General features: G+C 52.4%; 1 protein-coding gene across 3 annotated transcripts; it reads right to left on the bottom strand.

Moving 5' to 3' along the window:
• Window positions 1-2020: 2020 nt before the first annotated feature.
• Window positions 2021-14672, bottom strand: SH3BP5L (SH3 binding domain protein 5 like). 3 transcript variants are annotated; one of them, XM_029218105.1, is made up of 7 exons: window positions 14490-14672; window positions 13166-13782; window positions 8055-8117; window positions 7757-7885; window positions 6116-6277; window positions 4472-4645; window positions 2021-3905 (listed from the first exon to the last, which is right to left on the bottom strand). In XM_029218105.1, exons 2-7 carry the CDS (start codon window positions 13346-13348, stop codon window positions 3459-3461), a joined length of 1158 nt encoding a protein of 385 aa, XP_029073938.1. In that variant the 5' UTR covers window positions 13349-13782; window positions 14490-14672; the 3' UTR covers window positions 2021-3458. The 3 variants fall into 3 exon arrangements, with proteins under 3 accessions (XP_029073938.1, XP_029073937.1, XP_029073939.1); XM_029218104.1 differs by lacking the exon at window positions 14490-14672 and adding an exon at window positions 14229-14325; XM_029218106.1 differs by lacking the exon at window positions 14490-14672 and adding an exon at window positions 10758-10940 and having other exon boundaries at window positions 2061-3905; window positions 7757-8117; window positions 13166-13373.

The following is a 14672-nucleotide window of genomic DNA, read 5'->3' as shown; positions in this document are numbered from 1 at the left end:
TCGTGTGGCTGACTGGGAGCTACAGCTTGCTGTCGCTGCTCAGCATCATGAGTATTGTACCTCATATCACTAGCCAAGGAAAAGATCAAAATTCAAAATGTGAAGTACGGTTTCTACTGAATGTGTACTGCTTTCTCATCATTGTAAAGTCAAAAAATCAAGTCAAACTATCATAGGTCAGGGACAACCTATAATCTGGTATAGATTTGGATCGGGGCAGGGAGAAGGGAGATGCAAAAGCGTTTTCTGAGCATCTATTAGGTGCTGGGCGTGAGCTGGGTGCCAGGGAGACTGAGGCCCAGCTGCTCACTTGAGGGGGACATAGCTCGAAAGAAGTCATTACCACTAGGACATATGACATGGGGAGAAGAGACTCCACATCCCCCATAACTTGACCATCTCTTGCTTACTTTAAAATTCCTTGACCATCCTGTTATTTCTCAGCTCCCCTTCCCCAGTAAAACTTCCTAAGAGCTGACTACACACACTCCCTCTACTTTCTCAACTCTAGCTCCTGTGAGGGGCTTCACTCAAGGGCTGAAGAGTTTAGACTCTAGAGTCCAACTGCCTCCATTACCTCCTACAAGGCTAAGGGCAGAATGGGCACCTCTACTATGCCTGTATTCTTACCTGGAAAAAAGCAACTGTGGTGCTACCTACCCCATAATATTGTTATGGGTACTAAATGGATCGATGCATATGCCTGGCATGTGAGACACACTGGGTGAGTGCAATCCACTATTGTTACGATAGGGCTAGGGGGCACATTTGCCATGGTTAGCCATTAGCGCCAACCCTCATGTTCTCTCTCCACTATTGCCTTTTCTGGTAGGTGATTCTGCATGGAGAAACTGGGTGGGCACAGCCTGCCCTTCTTTTCTAGGGTTCCTTTGCACCAGGAGCCTTACATGTTCCACACTGCCACAGACTGGGTAGGGAAGTATGACCCTGGGGAATCATCTCAGAAAGCCCACTTGCCCAAGGACACAGACCACACATACAGTCACAGCAGCTTTTCCAGTGATAAAGGAAGTATTTTGGCACCCATGTGCCTTATCACACTTTGCTTATTTCTCAATTAATAAGCCAGGTCAGGAAAGGCAGTCTCACACCTGGACAGTCTGGTCAAAGGGTACAAAGGCTCCTAATGGCCCATCTACCACCTGAGGTCACCAGGGTCACTCTTCTGCCCTCCTGTCCCTTCAACTCCTGGCCTTCACCTTGCCCCTTAAAGGTCTTCAGGACACCCTTTTCCCACCAGGTTTCCAGTGGGTCTCCCCCTCCTCCTCCCTGGCAGCACCTTCTCCATCCCTTAGCTGACTCCCTCCTCACCTGGCTATAAATATAGGTGCACCCCTGGTGAGGTTCGGTCGAGAGCCTTCACTCTCCACTTCCTCAGCTCCTGAAGTTCTCATCTCTTCCCCAACCTGATTCCACCAGACGTTTCACAGGCAGTGGGTCCAAATGTATTCAAACCCCTCCTGACCCACCAACAGGTCAAGCCCTGACTTGGGAGTCACCTTTTATCTATGTTAAATTTTAATTTCAGATAGATGACAAACAACTTAGTATCTAAGTATGTCCTTAACACTGCAGGGGCCAAAAACATCGTTTACCTGAAATTCAAGTTTAGCTGGGCATCCTGTATATTTGCTAAATCCCACAACGCTACTTGTCCCTCCCCTTCCTTCATGCTCACATCCAGGATTGGCACCATCATCTTGTCTGCACCACCAGTGGCTGGCAACACCCACTCCACCCTGCAGAGCCCTCCTTGGCGGGTAAGCTGGAAGGGTAGGGGGTTGCAGGGCACCACCGACTTGGTGCGCATTCACCCCAGCCCTGTGGCCATAAGCCTTCCCTCCTCTCATTGCCTGGGTTTGATCCATCTCAACCTTCACCTCCCAAGAGACGTCTGACTACCCCATCAAAAAAGCATCCCGCTTCACCCTGTTCCTTCCCACTCTCCATCCTCACCCCTTTCTCTTCTTCCCTCCCTGAAAGGGACAATAAACATTACTGTTACATAAACTATTTTATTTAAATAAAATCAGGGGCAGACCCTTTTCCCCCATACATGCACGCACGCACGCCCACGTCCTCCCCCTTCTTCCCTCCCCCCACGGCCACCTCAAACCTGGCGGTTCTCATCATGACCAAACTGCCTCAACCCTGGGACAGGGAGACACCTTCTATTCGAAGGCCTGCTCCTCCCCCAGTCAACGGCAGCAGCACACAGGCCTAGGCACAAGTTCTCCTGTCCAGAGTCCAGCTCTCAGCCCTCCTGGGGTGGGACAGGAGGATTGGTGCTCCCAAGGCACCTAGATCCAGTGTGGCTTCCCTACCTTTCCCCCGCCCCACGCAGCACAGGAGTACCACCAGACACCTGAAGCAGCTCCCTATGGAGGGCGGGTTCCCTCACCCCAGGCCAAACCTTCCCCATATCAGTGGAGGCTCTGCAGCCAAACCTGAGCACCCCCCAAGGGATCATGGACTAGGTACCGTTTGGTTTGGGGAAGAGCGAGGGAGAGCAATTGAGCACCAAGTTCCCCAACTCTACCCTGCAGGAGGATGCTGAGATTTGGTTCAGCATCCTCTACCCAGAAAAAGTAAATTAACCTAACTCCACAGCAGGAATGGCAAGGCCTTCAGCCATCAGGACCTCACTACATCTCCATCCCCCAACATGGACTCACTAGCACCTTGGCAATGTTAAGGACCCAGCCAAGCTGGGGAAACACCACACACACGGGAGTCTGTTTGGAGTTGGTGGTGCCCCCTTTATCAACGATGAGATTGGGTTTCACCTTCCCTGACACCAGTATCCCTCAAGTCCTGCTTTGAGGCACACATAGCAAAGTGGCTTAGGTCATGAGGAGGGAGCACTAAAGGGATGGGTGGTGTCTTCCAGAGTCACACAGTCCCACAGTGCATCTTACATGTTACACACAGGCAGGCTGGGACAGAGGACTGGGGCGCTGGGCTGCTAGGAGGGCTCAGCAGCATCCCTGCCACTCAGGACCACTCGGGAGATGGGTAGGTGGGAGGGGCACCCGTCCATTCACTCAAGCTTGGGGGGGCCAAGATGCCAGGACCCAGGTCCAGCGCCCACCTTCTCTGATGGTGTCCCTGTGCCTTCTAGACAAATTTCCCTGAGGGGAAAAACCAGACAGATGGAAGAAGTCAAAAAGAGGGCAGCAAACAGTATCAGACTGTGAGGGGCCAGCAGGCGGAAGGGAGATGTGAGAGCCAAAGACAAGCCTTCTGAAAGGGTAAGGCAAAGAGAGCTGCCACCTGTCGGGGGCAGGGCAGGGTGAGGAAGACAGGACAGACTCAAGACACAGCCAACCTGACCTCTCTGGGGGAAGCGAGGGCCCGAGGAGAGGGAGCTAGGAGCCTGCAGGGCCCTCCATGGGCCAGTGGTGGTTAAGACTGCACCAGCCACCCTGAGCACAGGGCTACAGGCTGATACTGCGCTGGTGGCGGCCGCTACGACCCCCACTCCGGGGACCCAGCTCCTGGCCATCCAGACTGGCGTGGTCCGAGAGGCCCCGCAGGTGCTCCACGGAGTCGCACTTCTGCAGGTCTGAAGCCACAGTGCGCAGGCTCAGCAGGCTCAGCGTGTCCGTGTCGGGGGCAGGGCCAGGCCCCAGGCTGACACCCTCCTCCAGCCCCCCGCCCTCGGCCCCCTCGATGATCCCGCTGTCCCCATCCTCGCCACCATCAGGCCCGGCCTCGGCCCCCACTGGGGAAGAGCGCAGCTGGCCCGGGGCGTGAGGGAGCTGGCCCCGGCGCCGCGCATGAATCTGCTCGCTGATCTGCTCCAGGTTGCGCAGGGCGACTGAGTAGCGGGTCTTGGCCTGGGCTACCTGCTGCTCCAGCTCTGTCACCTTGGCCTTGTGCTCCTGCAGAGGGAGGGTCAGAGTCAGGTGACCCTCTGGGCAACTATCCGAGGCCCCTGGAGCTGCCAAGTCCTGTCAGGCCCACTCAGCATTCTGCGCTGGGGTCTCCCGTCCCAGGCCCTCGGCTCTGCTCACCAGCAACCACTAATCTGCAGTGCTCCACCCAGCCTCTCTCCACTCCTCCTCCTCCTGGGGTCCTCCTTCCCCAGCAACCTTCCCTGCTCCTGCCTGACCTTCCGGGGCCTTCCTCCCAGGTCTTCATTCCCACCCGCTCTTCCCCCTCTCCCCATTGTCCCCTTTCCCTATCTGGCCGATTCCTTTGCCCCATTCTCCCCGGTCTCCCCCAATTCTCACCTTTTCTCCTTCACCTCCCTTCTCTGCCAGCACTCACTCCCTAACCCCACCTCCCACTCCTGCGGGGTCATTCTGAGCACACCTGTTCCTCCGCACTGGCCTGGTGGATGGCCCAGAAAAGCAGATTGGTGTCCCCTCTACCTGCCCTCCCTTTCTATGCCTGCCCCCTCCCCCATCCTCCGTCCACTCACCCTCCCCCTCTCCCACTCAGCTACCTCCAGGATCTGGCTGAACTGGGCCTTGAGCTCGAAGTAGGGGCGGCTCTTGCCAATGGCCCGCCGGAGGGTCTTCTGCAGGGCCTGAACCCGAGCCTCAGCCTGCTGGCACAGCCGTGTCACCCGCTGGTGTTCCCGCTCACCACGAAGCCGCTCCTCCTCGGCCTCATTCACCTGGCCCAGGTGGGATGGAGGGCACACATCACTGAACTCGGTCCCACCCTCCTGCCCCTATAGCCTGCTCAGGCTGCCACTCCAAATGTTACCCTGGGGGAGATCCCCCACTGCAGAGCCTGGAGAGAGCACTGAGCTCCCAAGACACAAAAGAGAACAGTGAGTCCTTGTACCTGCCTATTGTTACCTGTACCAACCGCCTCTCAGGTTCGTTGCTACCAAGAGGTGCCGGGGCCCTCTGGACCACTTGTGAGCATGTAGGGAATGTCCACCTGTGAGCACATCTGCCACACCCATGGTCCTCAGAGAGCCCTCAGTGCTGGAGGCTAGGGCTGGGGGAAGGGAGGAGCCTCACTGTGGGGAGCCACAGCTCTGCATTGAGTTCTCCAGGTTTCTGTGCCTGAGCAGGTAGCAGGCAAGGGCTCCAGCCACCTTATCTACCAGGACCAAGGGGCTGACCCCGCCTACACACAGTTTCAACAACCCCTCCCTCGGTATCATGCTCTCCTCTGTGTGAGTTCCAGAGTGGAAGTGGAGCTCCTGCTCTGCGTGAGGCCATGGGCCTGGACTAAGGAGCACACAAAGAACCTCAAGACATGACTACTCCTCAGGAGCTGACACGTACTGCTACAGACTAAATGTTTCTACCCCCCCAAAATTCTTATGTTGGAATCCTAACCCTGAAGGTGGGCCCTCTGAGAGATGATTAGGTCAAGAGGTGGGAGCTCTCACAGATGGAATTAGTTTCCTTATAAAAGAGGCCTTGGAGAGCTCCCTAGCCCCTTCGGCCATGTGAGAACACAGTGAAAAGACAGCTGGCCATCTGGGAACCAGGAAGCAGGCCCGCTGCAGACACCAAATCTGCCTATGCCTTGATCTTGAACTTCCTAGCCTCCAGAACTGTGAAAAATAAACATCTGTTGTTTAAACCACCCAGTCTGTTATTTTATTGTAACAGCCCTAATAGACTAAGACACTTGCCCTTTACAAGGTGAAGGTGGCAGACTAGAGCTGATGCCAGGGATCCTCCCACTCCCTGGTAGCCATAGAGTAGCTTGGAAATAATACACAAATCGTACTTCAAAAACCAAGGTACACTGGCAGAGCTCAAAAGCAAGAAAGGGAGAACATTCAGCAAACAGAAGCAAGGGGTCACAGCTAAACATAACAAAAGAGTGTCGAATCCAGAGCAATCAGCAGGAATGAACTATTTGGGTTAGTCCCACATCTGGAGGCAAAGGTTCAAGAAGAACCCAGAAAGACATTCTAAGTCAGAAGGAAGTGTATATGGGACACACTGGAGGCCAAACAGGGCAGAGAGCAAGGACCAGATTTTGCCTGAAACAGAATCAAAACGGAGGGAAGTCTGGAGTGGAGGAGAGAAAGGACTAAGGAAGGTGACAGGATGCAGGGAAAGGAAAGGAAGTACAGGAACTGGCAGGAGGGACCTACTGGCACTGCCTGGCTCACCTTGCAGGTGGCGTGGTTGAGCATCTCCTGCCACGTGGGGTCCAGCCGGTTCTTGTCAGCCATGACGCCCTGCTCAGCCACAAACACCATCTCCCGGGCAGCGTTGTGCATGCTCACAGCCCGCTCATACCGCAGTGCTGCCTTCTGTGTCTCCTGCTGGGCCTGGGGGGAAAGGACCATCAGGATAGGGAGCCTCAAAGGACCCCTGGCTGCCCATGGAGACCCGCCCTGGGCAAGGACAAGAGAAGGAGGAAGGCCCACTGCAATGTCGGCTTCACTTCCCAAACTGCACTAAGAATAAATGCTGAGGAAGTAAAATTCTATGAAGAATATGTTGCAAGGATATAGCTCAGAGAAGAAATATATGTAGAAAAAGAAGGATACTGCCAGTGGAGGGTGAGTGTGTAAAATCCAGCAGTCTCGAAGGCTGCTGGCCTTTTGCCCTAGGGAGAACAAAGAAAAATCCACAACCTTTAGTTGGAAGGTGGTTAGTTGATGGTTGAGACCATCAACTCCAGTCCAGCAGGTAAACTGAATGAAATAACCAGACAAGTGCTTGGAGATATCATCACAACCATATTTACCAAACAAAAAACTGGAAACAAACCTAAGTTTTCAGTTACAGAGAACTGGTTAAACGAATAATAGTACATCTAATATAAAGAAATATTAAGAAGCCCTTAAAAATAATGGTAAGTATGGGTATTTCTTGACATGGAACCATGTCCTAATAAAATAAAGGAATAAAAATTGTACATATGTGATCCTATATTGGCAGGATATATACCAAAAAAATTTAAGGAATTATTTGTGTTATATTAATCACGTTTTTTATTTTCTATGTTTTATGATGCTTTGATATCTTGGAGGCCTTGCTGGCTCTCCTAGGGCTGGCTAATTCCTAGAGACACACTCCTAGGAATGTGAGCACACTTTTCATATGCAAATCAACCAATCCAAAGCCCATCTATCACACAGCAAGCCAGTATTTCCCCTGCCCTAAATCACTGAAGGGCCAGGACCAGAAAACTAGAGACCACCCCTATAGCCCAGAACCTGCCTCAATTATTCAAACTAGCCAATCTTAAATTGGCTCAAAGTTGCCTACCCTGCCCTACCCATTCCTTCCCATGAAAACCACAATAAACGCTCTACAATAAAAGCTCTAAGCCAAGCTTTCCCCTCACATTTTCTGCCTCCTCACCCACTCAGAGCCCACGTGGCAGGTCCTTTTCTCTTAGGAACTGTTAAGTCATAAATTCTTCTTTGAAGGCAGCTGTCTCTGTGTCTGTCACCTTACCATACTTGACTAAACAAATCCCAGGTACAAAAATCATGAAACATGCACGTGGTTGGATTTGGGGAAATATCGGTTTTCTTCTCCTACCTTGTTTTATAGTTACAGGTTACAATTACAGCCTTCCAATAGTGAGCCCACATTATTTGTGCAATTGTGCAAAGAAAAATTTAAAAAGAAGGAAATGGGTAAAGGAGTGGAGGAGCAAACAAAGAAAAAAGAGACATGAACCAAGGGGAACAGAAGAGGAAAAGAATGGTGATCTATCTCACACCCCATACAGAGATAGAAGAGTACAGGGCCAGGCTCTGCATGCAGCCCCTACCTCAGAATGTAGGTCATACCTCCTTAGCCAGGCGCCGAGCTTCATAGTAGGGCCGGGCCTTCTCGATGCAGCTCCCCAGGTGGGAGCCCTGCGTGTTGAGCTTCCTTGCTGACTCCTGCAGGATCCTCCGGTAGGTGGTCCTGGCCTCCTGGCAAAAGGATAAGGACATGGGCAGAGGGAGGCATGCGTGTGGGTCCCAGCCCCTCTTGTTTTCCATACATGCCTCTTCCCCTGCCACTGTACTGAAAGAGGAGGGAAAATGATGAAAACACCTTTGGAAACAACCCAGGAGTGTGAGGAAAAGGAGCAACACTCACATCCAGCTGCAGCTCCACCTGGTTGATCTCCTCGCTGGCCTGGTTCAGATGCTCCAGCTCCTCCTGCCAAAGAGGGGCAGAAAGTTAGAGCAGTGGAAGTAAGCAGCCTCACATGAACCAGGCAGGGCAGGAGCACAGTACACAGAGGGAAAGCCCAGCCAACCAGGGAAGTGAAGAAATGCAGCAGGAGGTCATTGTCAAATGCCTCCTGTCAGACAGAATAATATATAGCCTCCTGTAATCCTCACAATTCCACCTCTAAACCCCCATTTTAAAGATGAGAAAATTGAGGTTCAGAGTATGGAAAACTCCTATGCACACAGCAAAGTGGCAACAAGCTTGTGCTCTCTCCATTAGACTGCACCACCTCCTCCTCGTACTCCAGCCAGGAGTCTCCTTCAGAGCTAACGGTCTCTGTCCCAGAAAGGACAAACCCGCTGGGCCACTCACTCAGCATACTTTTACTACACACTTATCACAGTTCATCACCATGAGACCTGAGGATTCAGAACACAAAGAGGTGGCAGCTCCGGCCCAATAAGTAAGCAACAGGCCCTCAGTGGTGTGAGGAGCCAGGTGAGGGGTGGGCATGGTAGGGCCTGGGAATCAAAAGGAGAGCAGGTGCCCAGGGAAGGCAGATTATTGGGTGAGAAGCCAGAGGGGCTGTGGCACAAGGACAGGATACTAGGGCTTCTCCCAATGGCAAGGGGAACCCCTCAGAGACTAATGCCACCTGGTGGTTTAGGAAGGCAGAGATGGGCAATGTAGGGAAAGCTTGGAGGGGCCAGGGAGACAAAAGTGGAGGCTGTCTGTAGTTCTCCAGGTGGGAGAGGAGAGGGCAGACCCCAGGGAAATACAGGATGCAAAATCATTAGGGCTTCGTGGACAATTAAGGTCAAGATTAGAGAAGAACGCATGGTTCAGGAGGCCTCTAGGCCTGCTTGGGCAGTGGTGACAGGACCCCAGGTAGATCCTGTGGGAGGGAGGGAGAGAGAGGCTCAGGAAGAAGTCACCAGACACGCTGGCTTGAACGCCTCACTGGTCCCAGGGCTGGCAAAAGAAGCAAACCACCCAGGCCTTTCAGTGGCAGAGAGCAGGGAGGGTGCTGGCCTTGAGTAGCCTCCCCTCCCCTTGGTCAAGTTCCTGGGGTCCAGTGAGCCAATGACACTCCTGAGGAGGAGCAATACCCAGAGAGATGCCTGATGCTCGGCTACAGGATCCTCCTCCAGGAGCCCTGCAGCCCCTGGACAGGCCAGCAGTAGCCAGCATGGTGTCTGCTTGCTGCCCATGGCCCAGACACAACCTGCACTTGGTAGTGAGCGACACTGCCATCACTGCTCTCACACCTCATTTGGCCCTTCCAACAACCCAGTGTGTGATCCCCCTTTAGTCCTTCTATTTCTATACCCCATCTCAAGCCCTAAAAAATTTGAGTCAGCAAGTAAGAATCTAAGAAACCAAGTTATGTGCTCTAATTACAGTATAAGGTAGAACACAAAGAAAGAAACATATAACAAATCCAGGAATGTGAAAGGCTCTGGCTATTGGCCCACAGAAGCAGGCATGTCTTTCTATACAGAAACTCATATCCAGGAAGCACCTCCAGCAATTTAAAAAAAGGCCTCCTGTTGACTCTGAGGTCTGCCCCGCGGAGTCACAAAGCTCTTTCTAGCAGGACAAAGAGATGGGGAGCAGAGCAGGCTGGAGGGCAAGGTGGGCAAGGGGGTGGGGGATGGGGGCAGCCCGGCTGAGGCAGACCCAGGGCAAAGCAGAGCAGGAAGCCAACAAGCAGCCAGGGCTCTGTTTTGGGCCGTTGGCAACACATTCCATTTGGCCTGCTCCACCAGGGGACTCCTGGCACCCGGCTGAAATGGAATTCAAGGAGGATGAAGTCTGAGTCAGCGTACATCATCCATCAGTGAGCCTGCAGCCAGCAGGGAGGGCGACCTCCTCAGAGCACACCCGGCGCATTCCCACGATGCCAGGCCACTGAGTCAAAGGCACGGGCGCTTGGGCTACAGATGTTCCTGCCCAACTTGTGCAAGCGATTAAGACACTCAAGCCCAAAATGGAGTATAATCTCATAAACTGTGAATCACTATGTTGTACACCTGGAACTTACATAAGATTATAAATCAACTATATCTCAATTAAAAAGAAAAACACTCAAGCCCACAGTCATCAGCAGGGCCAGGGTGATACATGAACCAAAGACTCAGAAATAAGGTAAAAATGACTGCCCAGAGAAAGCTAAACCGACACGTCAGATGACGCAGAGGTTGCAAAGTCACTCTGAGGAGAAGCAGGTGAGTGAACACATCTACTTACCTGAGGAAAGAATGTGCCATCATAAAGGGGGCTGAGAAAAGTCATAGGAGAGGAGACCCAGGCCCATCCTAGTACAACCCTCCTTTATTCCTTCCTGCCACTGGGACTCTGTCTCTCTCAGAAAGCTGAGGACTAGCCTGGAGGCCTCAGAGAAGTATGCTGAGGTCAAGACACAGAGACACATCCAGTGGACTTCCCTGGGGGGCAGCACACTCCACGCAGGCCTAGAGCTGGCCTCTACCTGGCTTCCCTCCAACTTCCAGAAGGATCCCACCAGACAAGGAGGCACAAGCTGCCTGCCTGCCAAGACTCCCCACCCCCCACATCAGAAAGAGCCTTGCCCTAAGGGACCATTTCTGGTAGTTGAGAAAATACCTGAATAGGGTCTCCACCTTTGGGATATCCTTGGATCAGTGGACTCTCACAGGCCACAATTAGAAGCACTTCTCGCCCCACCCAGAAGGAGAATTCACATATCTGGGCACAGCTCAGGAATGGGTGCTTTTAAAGTTCCCTGGTAGGCTCTGATGGGCTGAATGCACTGATCCATTCAAAGTGCTGAAATATAGTATCAGGATAACATGATCTTGTACACTGTCAACACTAAAAAGAAACTCAAAAGACACATACCCCAATGTCTTTCTCATCCAGAAGAGCCCAAACCCAGAAGGTCTGAATGCCACCGGCCTCCTCCATGAAAGGTACCCCTCACACCAAGCTGCCTCTCCCACATGGCAAGAAGATGCTGAATGCCTGCTGAGGTCAGAGCACTGGCCCAGCTTCATCAGCGAGGGAGGCCTCTACAACATGACCTTGCCTCCCTACATAGCCCACAACATTCCACAATGTGCCCTCCAGTTTAGCAAGAGAGACTAAGGTCCGCCTGCCCCTCTTGCTCCAGTAACACTGCAAGCTCACTGAAGGCGAGGTGAATCTTACTGCTGCTCAGTAGTCTCCAACCCTCACAGAGCTCATACAACAGAACTGTCTATGATGATGGAAATGTTCTACATCTGCAACTGCCAACAGCACCTGGGGAGCTGCATTTTTACTTTTTATTTATTCCTAGTTGATTTAAGTATCCACAAGCAACTAGTGGCTACTTTACTGGACAGCACAACATGAAAGCTGCCTTTTCATACTACCACCTTTGCCTGTGTAGGCAATGGAAAAATACACAGGAGCGACCGAGCAAAGAAACTGCAGTGGATTCTCCTCTGGAAGGGGGCAAGGAATGTTGCAGAGGGGTGTATGAAGGACGACAACCACGCCCTCCTCCCTGACAAACAGACAGAGGTCTCTTTCTCAAAGCACAACCTATGAACTTTCATCAAAGACAGGCAAAAAAAAAAAAAAAAAAAAAAAAGACAGGCAAAAGAGTTTGTGAAAGAAAAGAATCATAGCACTATGTCAGAGCAGAGCAGAAATGAGTTGAGCAAATCAGCTAGACCAACCCTTCACTTTACAGATGAAGAAACTGAGGCTTGGAAAGGTTACATAACTTACATGAAAATCACAAATCATCCGGCCAGAGGCTGCTTGAATCTCAGCCCAATGCTTTTTTCACAACTTGTTTCCTCAGTGGACAACAAATCTATATAGAACTAGCACGAGAAATTGAGCTGTTCTCAATACAGTGCCCATAAAACACAGCAGAAATAAATTACTAACTCATGTCAGTAAACAAATGGCTCATTACTGCTCCACTATAAGCACAGACACGGTTTCTCCACACACATCCTGGGAAACCCCACCAAGAGAGAGCAGGAAAGATGCTAGGACCAGCTTTGAAATCTCCTTGACTCACTGAAGTAATCTAATAAAGGTCTGTTGACAGAGAAGCCCAGGAATGAGAGCCCCAGGACGCTCTTGCTCACCTACAGAGGTGTGAGTCACCTCCACATCAGAATCCTGGAGATGCTACCATACCAAATGGCAGACTCAGGCCCCAAACACACAGGAGCACCCTGGCCCTCACCTGTCCAAACAGCTTCTCCAGGAAGCCCTTCCCTGCCACTGCCCAGAAACACTGAGATCCAGCCCCATTTGGCCATGCATCTACTACACATGGTGCCTGTCCTCCTCCCCCACTGCTCTGAGGTCTCCTTCACAAAGTTCTGCCCTTCTACCAAGTAGCCTGTAAATGCTTCAAGGCAACAAATCAGCTCTTCCATTCATTTGACTGACCCAGCATCCTCAGAGCCAGAAATCTGTATTATTAAGGACTGACCGCAATTGATACAACGTTCTGAACACATCAGATTTCCTTACAGGCCTAAGCCTGATGCCACCTTTATAAGACATGAAAGGTCTCACCTCTCACAAATATGAATGTCCCTGGGAGGCACTGATGAGAAAGCAGGAGAGAGGAAAAGATTCAAAACTGCCTCCCGATCTCAAAGCCATCTTCTCTCACATCCCACTCATGCTACATCTCTGAGCCAACAGCCCCTTTGCTTATTTGGAAAAGAAACAACAGTTCTACTCTCTACTGACCTAAAGTGTGCTTCCTGCATCTATTGCCAATTTGTCACTTCACTTCATCAGTGAAGCCTTCAGCAACACACCCCAGGCACTCAGGCCGGGCCTTTCTCTGTACTCACACCGCACACAACTCTTTTCGCGTTTGTCACACTATACTGCAATGATTTGTTGACAAACTTGTTTTCCTTTCCTGCCCGTGCGCTGGGAAAAGAGTAAGTCTAACCCCTCATTTATCTGACAGCTTTTCAGAAAAGCTGGAATCTAATCTCCCTATCTCTCCCCCAGCTCAGTCTTCTGACCTGTATTCTAGGATCCAGTTCTTCTTCTTCTCTTGGGGACAATTTGGCTTCACTGCTGTTGCTTCCACCTCCTCCAGGCTCCTCTGCAACTGGGCTCCGTGGGACTTCATCCTCTACAACCTCAGGCCGAAGCTCCCCCTGTGGGGTCTCCCGCCCCCCTGGAACCTGCCTGAGTTCAGCCATGCTGATGGGGAGAGGGCACAGCCCTATACAAAAAAGAGGACTGACATGCTGGGACCAGGGCCCCAGCTTGGGGCTTCCTGGGCTCTGGGTGGCAAGAAGAAGCGTTTCTCTTCTCAAAGGGTGGAAAAAGAGGGCACAGGAAGAACCTCACACTCGGTTAGAGGCCGAGATTCAAGTTGCCGGTGGGGTCCCAAGAGCTATAGCCTTGTATGTGCAAAAGTCCTTCCCTCCCCGTCACGGGGAGTCCACCAGAAGAGACCCGGAGCAACAGCTCCGAGGCAGGAGGCAAAGGGGGCCTGGATCCTGGGCCGAGGCCTGCGAGGAGGAGCACCATTCGGGAGGGCGGAGGCAGGCGCCTCCAGGCTGTGGTGGCAACTGGAGAGAGAAGGCTGGGCCTGAGCAGAGGCTGCTGGATGAGAGTCTCTGGGGAGTTGCTGGGGAAACAAAGGCCAAGTACATGGTCAGCATTCGAACGTCGGCCACCAGCCCCTTCCAACCCCCCAGCCTCCGAAGAACCCGGCTCCCTTCCTCCCACACCCCCACATTCCGACCAACCCCCTCAACTTCTTTCCCGCGTTCCAGGCTCTCGGGCCCCAACCCCTCCCCCACCAGCGCCTTCCAGACTTCCCTCCGCACTCTCATCCTCTCCACCGTCTCCTCCAACCCTCCCCGCTTCTGTTCTGGCCGCCCCATTCCACCCCCACCCAGCTTTGCAAATCACCTTGTAACCCCCAGCCCCACCCCACCTCCTCTTCTCTCTCTAACCCTGTGGACAATCCGAGCCTCCCATCTCCAACCCCGCTCTTCCTAAATCCCAAGGACCCTAGCCCCAGACCTCCTACGCAGCCGGGCGCAAAGGCACCCCTCTTCTCGGCATTACCTCAGTTTACCTTCCCTTGCGCGGACCTTCTCCACTGCGAACAATCTTCCCCCGCCCTCCCGCAACAAGCCTGTCCAACCAAGTACAACAAGGCCGCGAGGAAACGGAAATACATCATCCTGTAGCAAAGCCCTCCTGCCCTCTCGCCCCTCCCCCTCACGCTCGCCCGCTAACCAGGCCACATCTGGATTCCCCCAGCACTCATCCCCGCCCGGCCTTCGGTTTCCGTACAAAATGGTGCCTCACGGCGCTGACGCTCACCTGACGTTGCCTCCGGCCCATCCTCCACTACTGATAAATGACATTGAAATATGAGAGGGTTGTGCTGAGAAAAACTAGGGTGGGTAATGGAAGTCGAGAATCCCTGGTGAGTAAGGAAGTGCTAGAAATAAAACGGAGATTGGACAATCGCCTCAAAGAGATTGCTGCCATCTTACTTTACGG

The sequence above is a fragment of the Monodon monoceros genome, unplaced genomic scaffold (genome assembly GCF_005190385.1).
Source record: "Monodon monoceros isolate NGI ecotype Baffin Bay Population unplaced genomic scaffold, NGI_Narwhal_1 Super_Scaffold_12, whole genome shotgun sequence".
Taxonomy (NCBI): Eukaryota; Metazoa; Chordata; class Mammalia; order Artiodactyla; family Monodontidae; genus Monodon; species Monodon monoceros.
The sequence above is the reverse complement of the archived record's forward strand: the minus strand, read 5'-3'. Positions and strand labels throughout refer to the sequence as shown.

Coding starts and splice junctions, on each gene's coding strand:
- SH3BP5L (XM_029218105.1), bottom strand. CDS start 13,348: ATGGCTGAACTCAGGCAGGTTCCAGGGGGGCGGGAGACCCCACAGGGG. Junction 8,118..13,165: donor AACTGGATCCTAGAATACAG/GTCAGAAGACTG, acceptor CCTCTTTGGCAG/GAGGAGCTGGAGCATCTGAA. Junction 6,278..7,756: donor CTCGGCGCCTGGCTAAGGAG/GTATGACCTACA, acceptor CTTTCCCCCCAG/GCCCAGCAGGAGACACAGAA.